Consider the following 17,251-nt stretch of genomic DNA (forward strand, 5'->3'; position numbering starts at 1 on the left):
TTTTTGGTTTTTCTCCGGTACCGGGAACCGAACTCACGACCTTGCGCTTGCCAGGCAGGCACTTTTGCCACTGAGCTAAATCCCCAGCCCCCTATGTCTCTGATTTTAAAGCCATAAGTGTAGTAGGATTCTATTCCAAAATCATTAGTATAAGGTGTAAATGATGGTAGCTTAGAGAAAAGAGAAGTAGAGGAATTCATGATGCACACAAAGACTGAAGCCTCAGTAGCTGAAGATCAGATGTGGGACAGGCAGCATGGAGGAATCAGAGGGACTTGTAGAAATAGACAGCAAGAGGACAGGAAGGAACTCAGGATGAGTCCAGGTCTTGGGCTCCAATACCTGGGTCTCATTCACTGAGATGAGAAATACTACGTGAACAATAGAAATCAGGAAAGAAATCAAGAGTTGGGACAGAAATCAAGAGTGCTATTTTGCTGTGCTAAGGTTGGGACATCACAATACTCCTGTGACAGAGACACCTGGGTGTCTGACTCTAGTGACAGGAGGAAGGTCCAATGGCCTTGCCACAACCCCAGTTTCTTATTTGGCTAAGCAGTGGCAGGCTTCTCTAATATTTTAACAGATTTTGAGTTACCTTTAGAAATTTGTACTACTTATTTGCATAATTTAGATTTCTGTCCTTTTTTTTCTTTTGGAAAGAGTCAGACAGAATGCAGAATGATGTTCTTTGTAAACATATTTTTATACTTGATAAGTAGATCATATATTTCCAGTGAAATGAAACCAATCCTAAGAAAAATGTATTTGTATTTTAGGTACATCTTTCTAGGAGGAAAATAGTTTACAGGTTATTTCTCATTTAGAGGAGGTAATGTGGTTGTAAAAGTACATTTCCCAAATAGAAAAACTGAGTAGACCAATAATAAGAATTGAATCAGTAATAAATTTCACTTCAGAGAAAATCCCAGGACCAGGCTTCACACAAAACTTTACCAAACTTTTGAAGAGGAACCAGTAGCACTGCTTCTCAAACTCTACCAGAAAAGTGACATTTTAGATCTAAAACATAACAATATGCTAATAACTATTTGGAAAAAAAAATCCTTTATAATATTACTAAACTGAGAGTCAATTTAATCAGGAGGTGAAAAAGTAGCTGAAAACTATAAAACAGATGAAAGAAGTTAAAGAAAACAAATAAATGGAAACATATTCTGTGTTCATGGGTTGGAAGTCCAATGTCTTTTTTCATTTTACCCAAGGAACCACAAAAGGCTCCAAATAGCCAAAGAAATCTTGAGAAAATCTCTCACTAACTACTATGAAGACAACAATATGCAATATATTAATTATTATAACTCTACTACCAACCTGTTTTAAAACTCTGTTTTTTGTTATTTTTTTTTTCTCAAAAAAAAAAGAACAAAGGTGGAGGCAACAAGCTACCTAGTTTTAAAACACACTACATACTGACAGTAAGCAAAGCAGCATGTTGCTGGCAACCAGTGGCACAGATAGAGATCCCAGAAGAAAACACGCCATTGCAGTCCACTGACTTTCAATATAAGTAAAAAATACAATGGGAAAGGACAATCTCTGCAATAAATGGTGTAAGGAAAATTGGATAATCACACACAGATGAATGAAACTGTAATATTCTTTCACCTCATAAAGGAAAATTAATTCAAAATAGGTTAAAAATTTAAATACAATATCTAAAATTGTAAAATTAGAGAAGGGGCTGGGGATATAGCTCAGTGGCATAAGCACCTGTCTGGCAAGTGCAAGGTCCTGAATTCAAACCCCAGTGCCACACACACACACAAAAATTATTAGAGAAAGAACACAGAAGGAAAGCTCCACCATATTGGTCTGAGCAAGGATTCTTCTTTTTTAATGATCCCCAAATCACAGGAAACAAAACCAAAACTAGACAGCTATGACTGCATCAAATTAAAAAGCTTCTGTATAGCAAAACAATCAGTACAATGAAGAGACAACTTACAGAGTGGTACAAAATATTTGCAAACCATAGATTCAATAAGGAGCTAGTATCCAAAATATATAAAGAACTCAACTCAGTAGCAAGAAAACTAATAATCCTATTAAAGCTGGCATAATAATAATAAATCCTATTAAGGCTCTTGAATAGACATTGCTCAAAAGAAGACATACAAATAGCCAACTGACTTATGGAAAAATGCTCAATGTGACTAATCATCAAGGGAAAGCAAAATCACAATGAGAATCATGTCACATGTGATAGGATAGCTAACAGAAGCCTAGCCATAGGAGTGGTGCAGGCTGTGGCATAAAGGTGACTTGTATCTGTTGGTGGGCACGTGATTCGTACAGATATCCTCAAAAGCAGTATGGAGGCTCCTCCAAAAGCTAAGCAACCCTGCTTCTAGGGTTGAATATATATTCAAGAGTATTCAGAACAGTATTCTGAAGAGACTTCTGTATCCCATGTCCATTTGCATTATTCATAACAGCACAAATGTAGAATCATCTAGGTGTCTATGAACAGAGGAATGGGTGAGGAAAATGTGGTATTTATGGATAATAGACTACTAATCAGTACTTATTAAAAGGATAAAATTTTGTCACTTGCAATGACATAGATGAACCTGGAGGGCATTGTGTTAAGTGGCATAAATCAGGTACAGAAAGACAAATATTGAATTTGGAACCTAAAAAGTCAAACCTAAACAGTAAAAAAGTCAAACTCACAGAAGCAGAGAGTAGAATGATCTTTGCCAGGGGCTAGAGGCAAGGTGGGAGGAAATAGGGAGATATTTGTCCAAGGGTCCAAAGAGCCAGTTAGGAGGAGGAACAAGGTTTCAAGATCTTTCTACAGCATGGTATCTATAGCTAATAACATACGTTTCAAAATTGTTAAAAGAATACATCTTGAGTGTTCTTACCATAAAAATATAAGTATGTGAGGTGATAGATATGTTAATTAGCTGATGTAAGCATTTCACAATGCATACATACATCAAAACATCACATATAAGTTACTTGTTGTCAATGAAAAAAATATATACACAAGGTAGCTAAGATAATTGTACTACTAATATTTTTGGTTTATTGAAAGGGACAGTTGATGCCTTTTTTAAAAATTAATTTTACATGCCTATATCTGATAATCTGAACTACTTTGAAGATAACAATATTCAATATAACAGCCCTTGTTGATTTCCTATCATCTTGTTTTGAAATTCTGTATTGTTTTAAATGCTGTTTATAATTTTTTATTCTCTTTAAAATAAAAAGGAAAAACTAATCTTTTGAATAATTCTGTATTTTCATATATTAGATTTACTTTACTTTCCAAAAACATATAATAAGGCAAACACTTTTTACAAGACAAATAAAACCTGGAGTTTAATATATACAACCTTGACTTTTTAATTTCATTATGTAATAGGATGTCTCCTAAAATTGATCCATATTTTATATCAAATGCTCCTGGGCCTTCTAACTTTTCAAGCATGTAGTTAATAGCTGCAGTTTTTCCAACACCAGCCTCTCCTAAGGGAGAAACATGCATTAGGTTAGGTTTACATACCAGAGAATGATATATGTTAACATATTAAAACAAGTCTATAAGATTTTCCTTCTTTTGAGATTTACATGAAAAGTATGCTTTTGCTCTTCCCCTTTTTAAATGTGAGACGGGCTAAATCAAGGAGTTAATACGAACTTCTCTCCAATTATTTGAATTATTTGCATCTCTGACAAAAGAAGAGACTAGGAGCTAACTATTATTTTTGTTTAATGTTCATTTAAGACTATCACAAATGTTTTTACTTATCACACACCAGAAATACTACATGAAATGAAATTCCTTGAAACTTTTGGCTAACACCATCTGAGGGAAAAATTGATGATAAATTTTTTACTGAGTCAGAACAAGGACTCGTAACTATAATTCACTGGAGAGAAAAAAATAAGAATTTTAATAGAACAAATTACAGGCAAGATGTGGGTTGTCTGAGTCATACTGCTGGAAGTCTTGGAACACAGAAGTGGGAAAATGATACCACTGCTTCTGATGAGAGGCAGCATAGTTGGAGATGGGAAAAGGTAATGGTTGGAAACAAGCATTCAGGCAGGAAGAGCAGGAACTACACTGACTCTTGGTAATGCTAAAAGAAGGACACATTCTAGTGCTGAGCTGAGGAAACGTGTCAATTCAGCTAAACCAGCGCTGCTATCAGGGCCCTCTCAAGACCTGGACCACAGGTACAGAGGCCAGCCGTATTTATCCTACAGTTTTACTTCCAGAATTTGTCCTGAAGGTTAAAGACAAATGGCGGAGATCTGTGATATCCCACACTGGCCAACGTGGGGAAGTGGGCATTCCTAGACTGTTGGTAAGAATACAAACTGATATATTAGTCACCAAAACTTTTTAGGGCCTATTTTTCTCCTCTTAAAAATGACTAGGCCAAATAATCTCCAAACCACCTCTAACTCTGAAACTCCCCTTCCATGACATTTCTTATACCTGTGAGAAGCACAGGGCAGGAATTCTTTAAGAGGAGGCTTGTGAGGAAAGTCAGGCACACCGTGTCTCTAGTGGCAGTGTAATGAATGTACTCGCCGTACTCCGTGAGCCTCAGGATGTTCTCGCCAGACCCTTGAAGGTCTGCCAGCAATGAAGTACCTACATTAAAAATAGTTTTTTAAAATTTCAAAGGATCTAGGAAGAAGTATTACCTTAGTCTGCTAGCTACATGAGACTTTTTGGAAAAGTGTGCACATTACAAAACAATTTCCATGCAAATGGATTGCTCCATGTGCCTGTGGCTTTGCTGGTCTTAGAAATCATCCTTCATATATTTATTTGTTGCTTGTCTTTCATCTGAGAAGTGTGTATTCATCTCAGATGCCCATTTTGGATTGGGTTTCTTAATTCAGGGGTCTGATTTTTTTCAATTCTTTGTATGTTCTAGATATAAAAATTTTGTTTGAGGGACAATTGGCTAAGATTTTTTCCCACTCTGTGGGTTGTCTTTTCACTCTGTTGGTGGCTTTTTTTTTTTTTTTTTTTGCTGTGCAAAAGCTCTTTTATACGGTGAGGTCCCAGTTATTGATTCTTTGTATTATTTCCTGTGTGGTCTGGGTTTTGTTCATGAAATCTTTGCCTATACCTATGTCTTCAAGAATTCTGCCTATTCTCTCTTCCAGCAGATTTAGTGTTTCTGTTTTAATATTTAGGTCTTTGATCCATTTTGACTTGAGTTTAGTGCATGGTGATAGACATGGGTCTAGTTTCAGTCTTTGGCATGTGGAAAGCCAGTTTTTCCAGCACCATTTATTAAAGAGACTATTTTCCTTCCTATGAACATGGTTAGCTTCTTCACTGCGTATTAGAGAGATGCACATGAAAACAACACCAAGATTCCATCTCACCCCAGAAAGACTGGCTACCATCAAGAAATCAACTAATAACAAATCCTGGTGGGGCTGTGGGGAAAAGGAACCCTTCTCCACTATTGGTGGGAATGTAGATTGGTGCAACCACTGTGGAAATCAGGACAGTCCTCAGAAAACTAGGTTTAGAGGTCCCATTTGACTCAGCTATTCTCCTCTAGATAGTTTCCCAGAAGAATTAAAAACATACCACAGTGATCTATACACACCAATGTTTACAGCAGCACAGTTTGTAATAGCTAACTAAATCTTGGAAACAACCCAAATACCCATCAACCTAGGAATGGATAAAGAAGATGTGTGTGTGTGTGTGTGTGTGTGTGTGTGTTTTAATATAATGGAGTACTACCTAGCTGTAAAGAAGGATAAATTTGAGACCTTTTTAGGTAAATGGATGCACCTTGAGACCATACTCTTAAGTGAAATAAATTGGACACACATGTAAACATCACATTGTCTTCCTGGTGTGAGAAACTAAGAGAGTAAATAAGGATCAAAATGTACAATAGATATTGTGATATGGAAATAAATTGCTCAAAAGGAAAGAAGAACTGGGTAGTGAGCAATGAAGGAAGAGAAAAGGAAAAAAAGGATTTAAAAAGGATAAAATGGAAACAAAGCTTTGTAAATAAGGAGAGGGGCTGAAGGGAGGACAGGGTTTGGGAAAAAAGAGAAATCAAAATATATCATGTATGGGTATAAATTCCCTATGATGAATATGGTCAGTATGCATATCTAAAATGTACCAATAAACTTAATTTTAAGAAAAGAAATGTCCTTCATACTCTCAGCTGGTGAGTTTACTGCACATGTTCCCAAGTCTGTCCTGAGAAAACTCCATGGTTGCCCTATTGCCAGAGTTGCTAATCCACCTTCTCCTCAGGAAAGGCACTACTGTCCTCCTCCTCCCCTTCCTTGAGACTGAGGAAGCAACCTTCCCCCCCGCCCGGGGCTCTGGCCGCCTTTGGGAAGAGCCTCACTGCTTTGGTCCTCTTCTCACCACCACCTGGGCTCCTCCTTGTACTGGAATTTTCTACTGCACAAGTGTAAAGTGTGATGGCATCGCTAACCTTCACATTGTTTGAACCATATGAAATTGACATTTTTAAAACTAAAAAATAGTAGAATATAGACAATTTGATATGAAATTACACACACACACACACACACACACACACACACACAACCTTCCTGAATTCTGCAGCTTTCTTATAAATACTACCCTAGTTCTTTTCTGTACCACACAGCCAAAATTTTCAGGAGAGTCAAATAAACATAGCCTTTTTCATCATCTATTATTTCCTCTCTCTCTTTTTAAAAAAAATACAAATTAGTGGGCCAGCTAATACATTCACACAGTATGCGATTCAGAAGTTCACAAGGATACACAGGAAGCAGACTTTCTCATTCCTGAGTCCAGGCCATACGAGACTTTTTTTCTAGATGGAATTATCCAATTTAATAAATATCATACGGTTTTCACCAGTGCTCCAGTGATACAGATCCAGGATGCTTCCAGCCTTTCACTATTACAAATAAAGCCAACTTGCATGCTACACATGTCATTTCACATATATGGGGGGTTATTTCTTATAAGTAGAGGGCTGGGTCAGTATAAACTAGCATATGATTCATAATTTGGGAGGATTTGGACAAAATATTCTCCAATGATTGACAGCTTGTGTTTTCACATCTTTGCCAAAAGCATCAAATTTTTGATGCACAGAAAGATTATAGGTGAAAAATTATATCTAATTCTGATTTAATTTTGCATCTCTCATAAGTCAACTCTTTCTACATTTAAAAGATACTTATTTTTTCTGTGAACTACTTATTCTTGTTCTTTATATTTTTATTTACATTTTAAGGTGATTCTTGGGTTTTACAGATACTTTGTTGTAACATCAGCAAATAATGAAAATGAAACCATTTCTGCTCCTGATGCTGTATCTCTAACTTTTTCTTTTCTAATTGCATGGTGTCTCCAAATCAGCATTAAATTAAAACACTGCATTTTGAAGGAAATGTTTTAAGCACCTCACCTTATGCAGACTGTTTCTGTTGCTTATTTGCTTTCTTCATTGCTAGAAGATCTATTTGATTCTTTTTTCCAATTGACCGTGTCACTTCTTAGAAATAGTTTCCTACCATTTTCAGGTATTTTTCAAGCTTACTTTTTATAAACATAGTAAGCATGTGTGTCTTAAAATATATACTTGGTAATTTCAAACATTCAAATTTTGCTAATCTCTGGCTCTAATCTTGTTTCTGCTAATTATCTGAGTAAGAATGATTTGTAGGAATAATATAAGATAGCAACACAATTTATGATAGCTAGATCTTGGAAACCACATATATGTTCATCAATAGATTAATGGATAAGGGAATGTGATAAAATGTGCTATTTGTACACAATGGAGTACTACACTGCCATAAATAAAGACAACTTGAGGTATTCTTAGGTAAATGGGTGCAACTTGAGAACATACTGTTAAGTGAAATAAGTCAGACACACAAGCTCAAATGTCGCATGGTTTCTTTTATATAACACTATACATTCCCCCAAATTAATTATTCCAGTGTTTTTAAAATATTTCAATATATCCGCTAATTTGTTTCATTTATACTAACAATTTATCTTAGTTCATTGTAAAGAAAATTCATGTTATTATCTGTCTCTTTTTTGTAAGAATCTTGTTGGTTTATGTCTTGTACTGAGTAACTACTCTGAACATAACCCACACTGCAATAACTATTGTTGTTCTCTTATTATTTGGTTATGATTTTTTATCTTTTCATAAAAAAGAAAATTTACATTCATTAAATTTCTTAAACAGGTGCTCCCCTACTTGTGGTGGGGTTGCACCCAAATGAAGCCATGCTGAATGGAAGCTATCATAAGTCAGTGCCTTTTAGCACTCGTGACCTGCTGAGCATCACAGCTGGGGACAGCACTGCAGTGCTAGAGTCACGCACAGTTGTGCTTGCTGCTTGCACCAGAACTGCAAGAGGACCTCACTGCAGATCACTGGTGGGAAAAGACCCTGTCTCAAAATTCCAAGCACTTTGTACACTGAGTGTGTGTTACTTTTGCACCATAATAGACTTGCAAAATTGTAGGGTCAGGACCATCTGTGATTGGAAGCCTGATTGTTTTGTTTCTTCCAGAAATGTCTACTAAGCTCTCTCACTGTAAGAAGTTTCAATACTGAGAATAACAACACTTTAGCTGGGGATATAGCTCAGCGGTACAGCTCCTACCTGGCAATTACAAGGTCCTGAGTTCGATTCCTGGCACCAAAAAAAAAAAAAACAAAAAACAAAAAAAACCCCTAAATCATAAAACAACTTCCTAATTCTTTCCCTTCTGGGTATTTTCCCAGAAGATCTGAAAATATCATATCACAATGATATATGTGCACCCATGTTTACAGTAGCACAATTTGTCATAGTTGAATTGTGGAAACAACCCAAATGTCCATCCACTCAGGAATGGATTTAAAATATTGTGGTATTTTTATATAATGGAATATTATTCAGCTATAAAGAAAGATAAACTCGAGGCTTTTACAGGTAAATGGTCACAACTAGAGACCATTCTCGTAAGTGAAATAAATCAGACCTCCATGTGCAGGCAATGTATTGTCTCACTAGTATAAGAACCTGAAAGAGTGAATAAAAATTAGGAGGTATGATAGACATTGTGAAACAAAAGGAAAATGCTCAGAAGTAAAGAGCAACTGGGATGAGGGAAAAGAGAAAAGAAAGAAGGGGAAATGATGTATATACATATATGTATATATATATATATATATAAAATTATGTATATGTGTATATATATATATATACACACACACAGGATAGCTAACATAGTTGTACTACTGACTTCTATTGCTTTACTGAAAAGATCAGTTAATAGTTAATGATTAATTATTTGATCAATCTTGCATGTCTCTGTTTTCCTAAGAAACCACTTTGAAGATATCAATATATAATACAACAGCCATTGTTAATTTCCTACCACTTTGTCTGTAATTCAGTATTGCTTGTATTGTCCTTATGCTATTTTGTAAATGGATGTCTGTTTGTTAATATGTTTTCCTTCTTTTATTTTTAAAATAAATTTTAAAAAACACTTTGGCATGTGTGGATATCTGTCTAACTATGATTTTTTTCTAATTAGCAGTTTCCTTTATAGCCAAGGGTAAGTTCTTACATGGAAGGTTTTCCTTGTTTAAAAGTGGACCTTGTCATTTTCTACTTTCAGTAACCCCAGATAATTAAAACAATAAATGCTGCCAGTAGTAAGGCATGTAATGAGTTCCAGTTTTACAGTGTGTGCTGGACTCAACTGACCCTCCAATTTTCTCATAAAGTATTACTCAAAGGTTGGTTTTCGGGGCACCTCTTGCAAATGTAGATATGAACTGATCCCCACATAAACTTGCAACAAATCTAACATCAAAGTTGCTGACAACTACTTTTATAAGTAGAGTCCAGCACTTTTGAGAAGTTACAAGTATGAATATCATAGTTAACTTACCTTTTTGAGTTAGTGTTGCAACATTAGGAACTACATCTGACCAAGGAATGAATTCACATTGCTGTAGATCCAGAAAATACCCAAAGATAGACCGTTCACCAGTTGGTAGATTGATGGCTAAACAGTGAATAATAAATAAATCCAAGAAAAGGGTTCAGTTGTGAAGTGTATCACTAACTTTGTCTGAAAGGATAAGATTTTTGAGCTGGAAGGACAAATCAAACTTTACAAAATAAATTTGTCTTTTCCCCTATGATATTTGGTTGTATAAAAGCAAAATTTTATTAATATTTTATCCTTTTAATAATCCAGAAAACAAGGTTAATTATATAGTCTGATATCCTTTGAACTCTTACCCAAAAGTTTTGCATATTACCATGTGTTTGGATGCTATAAAATGCCAGCAATGTACTGGTTGTGGTCAAACCAATACATTAGAGAATTTTGACACATTTGTAAATAACACTTAGCTTCCTATTATAAAAGTGACACATTTCCTTAGCAGAAAATTCTGGAAAATATAGAATAAAAAGAAAAATAATTTAGTCATAATTTTATGGTAAGGAGATAGCAATGTTAATATTTAAAAAGGATAAATGCATAATAATGTTAACAATATATTTTATATTTTCAGTTTTAATCTTTCATTTTTTGATAGAGATATGATAAAAATCTTAGCATGATTTTGGAATTGTTAATTTTCTCTTGGAGTTCTATCAGAATCTGCTATTAAAGGGCGAAGTTGTTCCATTTGCACAAGTTCATGATCGTTTTACCTTTAATGTAGTATTCTTTATTTCTCTTTAGTCTTTTGCCAGAAATTTTACTTCATAACATTATTGCTACTCTACCTTCTTTATACACTGTGACCTTATTTTCACTTCCTGTATACTTTAAATTTATATACTGGTGTATACATTACATTAACAAATCTGAAGATTATGTGGTATTTCTGTGTGAACCACAGACCCCTCCCCTGCCATCTTGTTATTTTGTGCATGATTTTGATTTTATATATTTAATAAAAGGAATTATTTAGCTATAATTGATAGCTATATTAATTTGTTGAGCTATTCTACTGTTATGGTTGATATATTGTGTCAACTTGGGGAGTCTAGAGGTTTGGCTAAGTGACTCAGCAGTTCTGCATTTTGGGGTAAAAAGGACATGCCCTTACCCTTCTGGTATGTTGTTTATTGTGTTAATTTGAAAAGTTTAAAAAGTTAACTATGTGACTCAGAAGGGAGCCAGGGTGCTTACTTTGTATTCATCCTAAGCCTGTGCAAAGGAACGCACGCAGAGGGTATGGGTGTAGAGGACCACCCCCATCGCCTCAGAGCAGGTAGACTGCATAAAAAAAGGAATTAAAAAAAGACTGGCTGCTGGTTCTTCAGAGAAGCTCCGGTCTTCGCCTTCAGCTTGGTCATCTCCTGGCTTCTGGTGCAGTCTGTTTGGCTTCTGCCTGGGACTCTTCAGCCTTCTGGTGTTGGCTCTCTGGCCTTCGTCGTAGATTCTTCAACATTCCGTCGCAGACCCATCAGCCTCCTCATACGGACTTGCACGGACACTGCAGCGAGCTCCAGGCCAGGGGCTGGGCTCTTCAGTCTCCAGCTTGCAGACACCCTCTGCACGCTTCCTCATCCAGCTCTGTGGCTGACCATTGTAAGCCAAACTTGTAATTTCTTGTACATTTCTATATCTTGTGTTATATCTGTTTCTCTAGTAAACCCTGACTGATACATCTACCAAGATCTGTGCTCACCATGACTTTGTACTGGGTACCTTCCTTCCTACTGGGCATATTAGTCTTATTGATGTCTACCTCTTACGCAAGCGCTTTGGTGTTTGACAATTTCAGTCGCTGTATGCCTATATGAATTTCTGTTTTGATACCATTCTTAAATTATAGTTACTGATCATAATAATTTAGGCCTCCTCAGCAATATGAAGATATTACATTGTCTTTGACCTCTCTTGTTACTAAGAAACATTTCTCTGTCCCTCCAATTATCCTTCCTTTGTAGATCTTATCTTTTCTCTGATGGCTTTACAGACTTTTTTCTTGACATCTTTATAACTTCACTATGGAATGCCTATGTGCTTAATCTAAGGATGCATGCAATCCTGGAAAATTCTCCACTGACCCCTCTGGACTGTCTCAACCCACTCCCCCACTGCTCACCACTGCTTCTGTAACTTTTCCCCTTTAAGTATCAATGTACTAATTCTTTCCTTGGTGGTGCCCAGAGTAGAGTTTCTCCTGACTACTGAATTTCTCATTTGCATTACTATATTTTGATTTTCTGAAATGTCTACTTAGGTTTTTGTTCATAGCCATATGTTCTTTTTTCTACTTGCTTTTGCTTCAGAACTAGTCATCTTAAAATGGATGCTATTCCTTCATGCATATTTTTAGCAGAGGCCGAACACTTAGAGTATAATGTTCGGTCACAATAATTGGATAAGTATTAGGATGGGCCTATGGTTCAAATATGGCTTGTCTCCTCCTCCACTTTTGTTGGAATCTAGTTCCATCCTGAAGTGTTAGAAAGTTAAGAATGTAATTGGTGGTGTGTGACCCTGGGCCTGTGGGAGATAGGACTGGAGAAGGTCTCCATGGTAAAGCCCCTGTGATGGAATCTTAATGTCTTCCACATGACCTGGGGACACAGACATGCATGCTGCTCTGTGCCATTTGGGACTCTGTCAGCAAGAAAGGCCATCATCAGATTCGAACCCTTGACCTCGAGCCTCCAGAACCAAAAGCCAAACCTCTTTGCTTTTATTATCTGTCCAGCGTGTGATACTGTGTAAACAGCATCAGAAAATGGACTAAACTGGGTGATTCTGTTGGTACCCTTTTAATATTAATTTTCCCTTTGTGTTTATAGTTTTCGTTTGCAAGCTGATTATGAGTAGGATATTCTCGGCTCTCCTTTCTTTTGCTGTTTTTATTTCTAGTCTGGTGGTTCTCACAGCTTAATGAAGCTTCCGCCAGTCTCTTTTTTCTGTACCTCAGTCCTAACCACGGTTTTTATACTGGAATCTCAGATGACAAAGCAAACTTTCATATTCATGGCTGGGGATATACAGCTCAGCGGTACAACACCTGCCTGGCAAGTGCAAGGTTGTGAGTTTGATTCCCAGTACCACAAAAAAATTCATATTCACAATTTTAAGATAAATCATTTAACATAATGTAGAATTCCATTAACTTGCTTTTAGATTCATGGGGAGAATAAATATAGCTTGAGGAGTGTTTGCCTGACAAATCATAACTGTTTATTTACCTTTAAGAGTCAAGAGGCATCTAATTAAGTTATTAACTTCAATAGCAAGTTAACATGCAATGCTTTGAGATTAAAAGTTAATTTATATGGGAAATAACATAAAACTTTTGATGTGCAGACTTTGTATGTGTGTATGTGTAGCTATTTTTGACTGGTGGGGACAGAAGGCAGGGCCTCCCCCTGCTGCTCTGGGTGTCCCGTGTGAACTGTTTGCAAACAACCTCAAAGGACATAATGAGAGTTACAAGAGACAAACCAGGATTTGCATTTTTGGTGTTGGTATTTCTAGCTCTCATCTTTACTTAGCAAGCTTCTTCTCAATATGTTAATATTTTGTCTCTTTTTGATACCTGCATCAAAACTCTTGATCTGTTCAAATGTCTAATCAGTAGCAGCTGATTGGGAAGGCTGAAAAGGGGGTTTGGGCCTGAGTTCAAGACATTTGCATAGTTCAGGATTTATTACCATAGAGTTAGCACTGAACTGTTTCACGGTACTGGGAGAGATTTCATGTTAGAATTGCCTTGAAAAGCTTAAATATAAGGCAATCCATGACTTTATATAATAAGTTAGAATTTTTTAGAAAAGAAACATAAGACTAGTACTCTGTTCTCCAGAAGCTTCTGCAGTATGGTGGTACAGAAGGTCTGGTCCAACTGCACAGCCATGGCTAGGGGTTCAGGGCACTGTTTCAGTCCTCTGCTTCACTAGTGTTCTAGGTTGTGTTCCACCTAGAACCACGGGGAATTGCCACCTTCTTCAGACTTCTTTCACTGGAGTGAAGGTTCTGGTGTTCTTATTACCTCTTTTTTTGCCTTTAACCTTCATGCTTTCCAAGATGCATGATAGTGAGGTCCCCCAAGAACTTACCTACTTGTGAAATGTTTTCAAATAATTTATGAACAAAGTTGTCAAAACTATAGGTTACATCTGCAAGACAATCAGGCTCAAAAGCTGAACAAAATATAATGTCATCTTCATGTTCATCTTCACGTTTTAAAATTCCCCCAAACGCCCAAGTAAATGCAAACACAAAAAGCTTCTGCAACACCAGCACCAATTTATCAGGATTTTTCTCCAGATACCATGTGCTTTTATCCCTGAGGTAGAGATAAGTGGAAGGGTGAAGGTTAAATGTTTTAAAAGCAGCTCAAAAATGTATCTGAATATCATGCCAACATTTCATGGTTAAAAACTATAGTACATTTCAGTACTGAGAGCAAAGCTTCACTGTTAATATACAACTTCCCCTTTGATAAGTCATTTAAATTAGTTACTATTTTTGAAATATCACAGGCATAAGAAATTTATAGTTGACTTTCATTTAATGTATACCTTTAATATATTTTAATTTATTACATGAAAATATATACTTTATACTTTCATTTAATATATATATACATATCTTTATAATATACTTTTACTTAAGAAGAGTGTTTGAGGAGTATTTGCCTGACAAATCACAACTGTTTATTTACCTTTAAGAGTCAAGAGGCATCTAATTAAGTTATTAACTTCAAAAGCAAGTTAACATGCAGTGTTCTGAGATTAAAAGTTAATTTCTGTGGGAAATAACATAAACTTTTGATGTGCAGACTTTGCATGTGTGTACGTGTAGTTCTTTTTCACTGCTGGGGAGAGAAGGCAGGGTGGAGAGTTTACTTGTCATTTGGGAGAGGCTCTGCTAGCTTCACTGTATGCGCAGGCTGTAAATGAATAGGTATTCACTCTGTGTGCGCTCAGCCAGGTCCTAGATATGTCTGGTCCAGCTAGACCTGGCTCAGCCCGGCTGAAGCCATGCAGTGCAGCTCTGGGAATCTCTTCTAGTCCCTATCAACCCAGATCACTCCTAACTGATGCAACTCCAGTTCCACAGTGATGGGACTGCTGCTCACGGGGCTGAAAAAGGGGTTTGGGCCTGAGTTCAAGACATCTGCATAGTTCAGGATTTATTACCAGAGTTAGCACTGAGCTGCAATTTATTAGAGGCATTCACACACAGACATTCACACACTTTTATCTGGAATTTCTAGTGTGTGCTAAGGGCAGAGCAAATTCATATCAGTTTTATTCCTTTCTCAAATATGCATAGAGGCTGGACCAACGTATTCATGTAATTCCCACTGCTTTAAATCAGCATAAAAATTTGGCACCCTTGCATCACTTATACAGAAGACTCTGAATAAAATACATTAAGTGTACAGTAATTTGTTGTTAGTGTTAGGGTTAGGCTTACTGACAAGAGATCCTGGGAGTATTTCAGGGCTTGGTGCCTAGCAGTACCAAAATATGTTGCTTAAAGGAACATCACTGACCTGCTCTCTGTGGCCTTCAATTTGACGGAAACTTTCACAGAATTTGCCTTCTTACTTGAAGAGTTGTTCAAATCGCCACCTTAAAAAGGAACAAGCATTTTTGCACAATTAGCAACAGACCTAAGACCTAGGTGGTGACTAATGAGCCTCAGCTGCAGCCCAGTTTGGCGAAACATCACAGGAGAATGTCTGCCTCAATAGTTCTCTCGGCTATTCCTACCCTGCCCCTGTTCTGCTTAAGTCACCCATTTTGCAGAGCAACACACAGAGTAAATCAATGTTTATTCTTTTCTTAGCGTATTTTCCTCAATATTTGTTCTCTTAATATTAAAACATACTTCTTGTAAAAGAGTTAGAAAATATAAAAAAATACAAAAGAAAAAAATCACTCATAATTCCATCACCCACAGAAAATAACCATTTAAATGTTAATGCATTTCTCTATGTTCTGTTATATACTTATAAATTATATAAATACATATTTTAAATTTAAATAAAAAATTAAAGAAGCTGGTGGTTTTGCCTTCCTTTTTTAATTTTGGCCTGTCTCATATCATTCTAAATTCTTGAAAACATGATGTTGTTGTACTATCATTTATTAAGCCGTTATTCCACTATTAGAATGCACATTATTGTTTTTGTGATTATATAAATAACTCTGATATGTGTAAATCTCATTGTGAGTGTCTTCTTTGTAACAAATTTCTAAAATAAAAGGTACTAAAAAATAAAATGGGAATTACTAAGGCAGAGTATACTAATATTCTTGTCATACATTGCCAAATACCTCACTAAAAAAGGGAGCATCCATGCATCTTCAATTTCATTCTGTGAAAGTTTATGCTACAGCACATTCTAGCCATCAATGTGCTTTATATCAAAAAATTCTTTGCTTATTAGATAGAAAATTTATCTTACTTTCAAAGAATTTTCTGGTCATTATTTGTCAGATTAAATATTTCTTAAAACATATTGGAAATTTTAGTGTGTGTACAAAAGTTACTTATATAACTTCTATACCTGTCCCCTCATACCCTATCCCCAGCCAATTTACTACAAAGTCTCAGAACAACTCATTGCGGAACACAGAAGTGGGATATCAGGAATGGTACTAGATATCTGGAGGTTAGAGAAAGTCTTGCAAAATTTGGAGGAGTAACAATTTTAAGTTACATAAAAATATATAACTTACCATTGTAATCATTTTAAGTGTTAAGTTTGGTGGCACTAATGATTTAAAGTATAAAAAAGTTGAGTAGAACTAACAAGTTAATTTAACAGATATAAAGGATATAAATCAATGTACACTGACAATGAATGACTAGAAATTGAATTTATAAAATATCACTATAATAAGCAGATTGGTAATCTAGTTAAACTTTAGCAGCCCCTCTTAGAAGGCTCCTAGGGAGCTCCTGCAGCTGTAGGGCAAAAAGGCTCAGTGAGACCAACAGGGTGGCTGAGCTTCACAGAAAATTACACAAGTAACCCTGCACTTAAAGGAGGCCATGGAGCAAATACTGCTCCAGATTTTAACCCCAGACATCTCTCAGCTCTGCAGAAAAGGTTCAGCGGTGGCTCTCTCACCCAGAGCTGACAATAAGGGAAACCATGACTGAACAGGGTTCACTGACAGTGATGGAGACTGTAGGGCCCCGCGATGATCATGGCCCAGAGCGGCTCTTGTCCTCCAG

At 36.3% G+C, this 17,251-nt stretch overlaps 1 protein-coding gene across 16 annotated transcripts in view; it reads right to left on the bottom strand.

Annotated features, from left to right (window-relative positions):
• Positions 1-17,251, bottom strand: part of Dnah14 (dynein, axonemal, heavy chain 14) — a 317,770-nt gene that overhangs the window by 119,437 nt on the left and 181,082 nt on the right. For all 16 annotated transcript variants that reach the window (XM_013507038.1, XM_013507034.1, XM_013507036.1 and 13 more), the window contains 5 exons: positions 15,558-15,636; positions 14,113-14,342; positions 9,953-10,069; positions 4,481-4,639; positions 3,369-3,501 (listed from right to left, as the gene is read on the bottom strand). In XM_013507038.1, coding sequence (XP_013362492.1) covers positions 3,369-3,501; positions 4,481-4,639; positions 9,953-10,069; positions 14,113-14,342; positions 15,558-15,636 — 718 coding nt within the window. The remainder of the gene's footprint in view (positions 1-3,368; positions 3,502-4,480; positions 4,640-9,952; positions 10,070-14,112; positions 14,343-15,557; positions 15,637-17,251) is intronic.

The sequence above is a fragment of the Chinchilla lanigera genome, unplaced genomic scaffold (assembly GCF_000276665.1).
Source record: "Chinchilla lanigera isolate Chin_1 unplaced genomic scaffold, ChiLan1.0 scaffold00119, whole genome shotgun sequence".
NCBI lineage: Eukaryota > Metazoa > Chordata > Mammalia > Rodentia > Chinchillidae > Chinchilla > Chinchilla lanigera.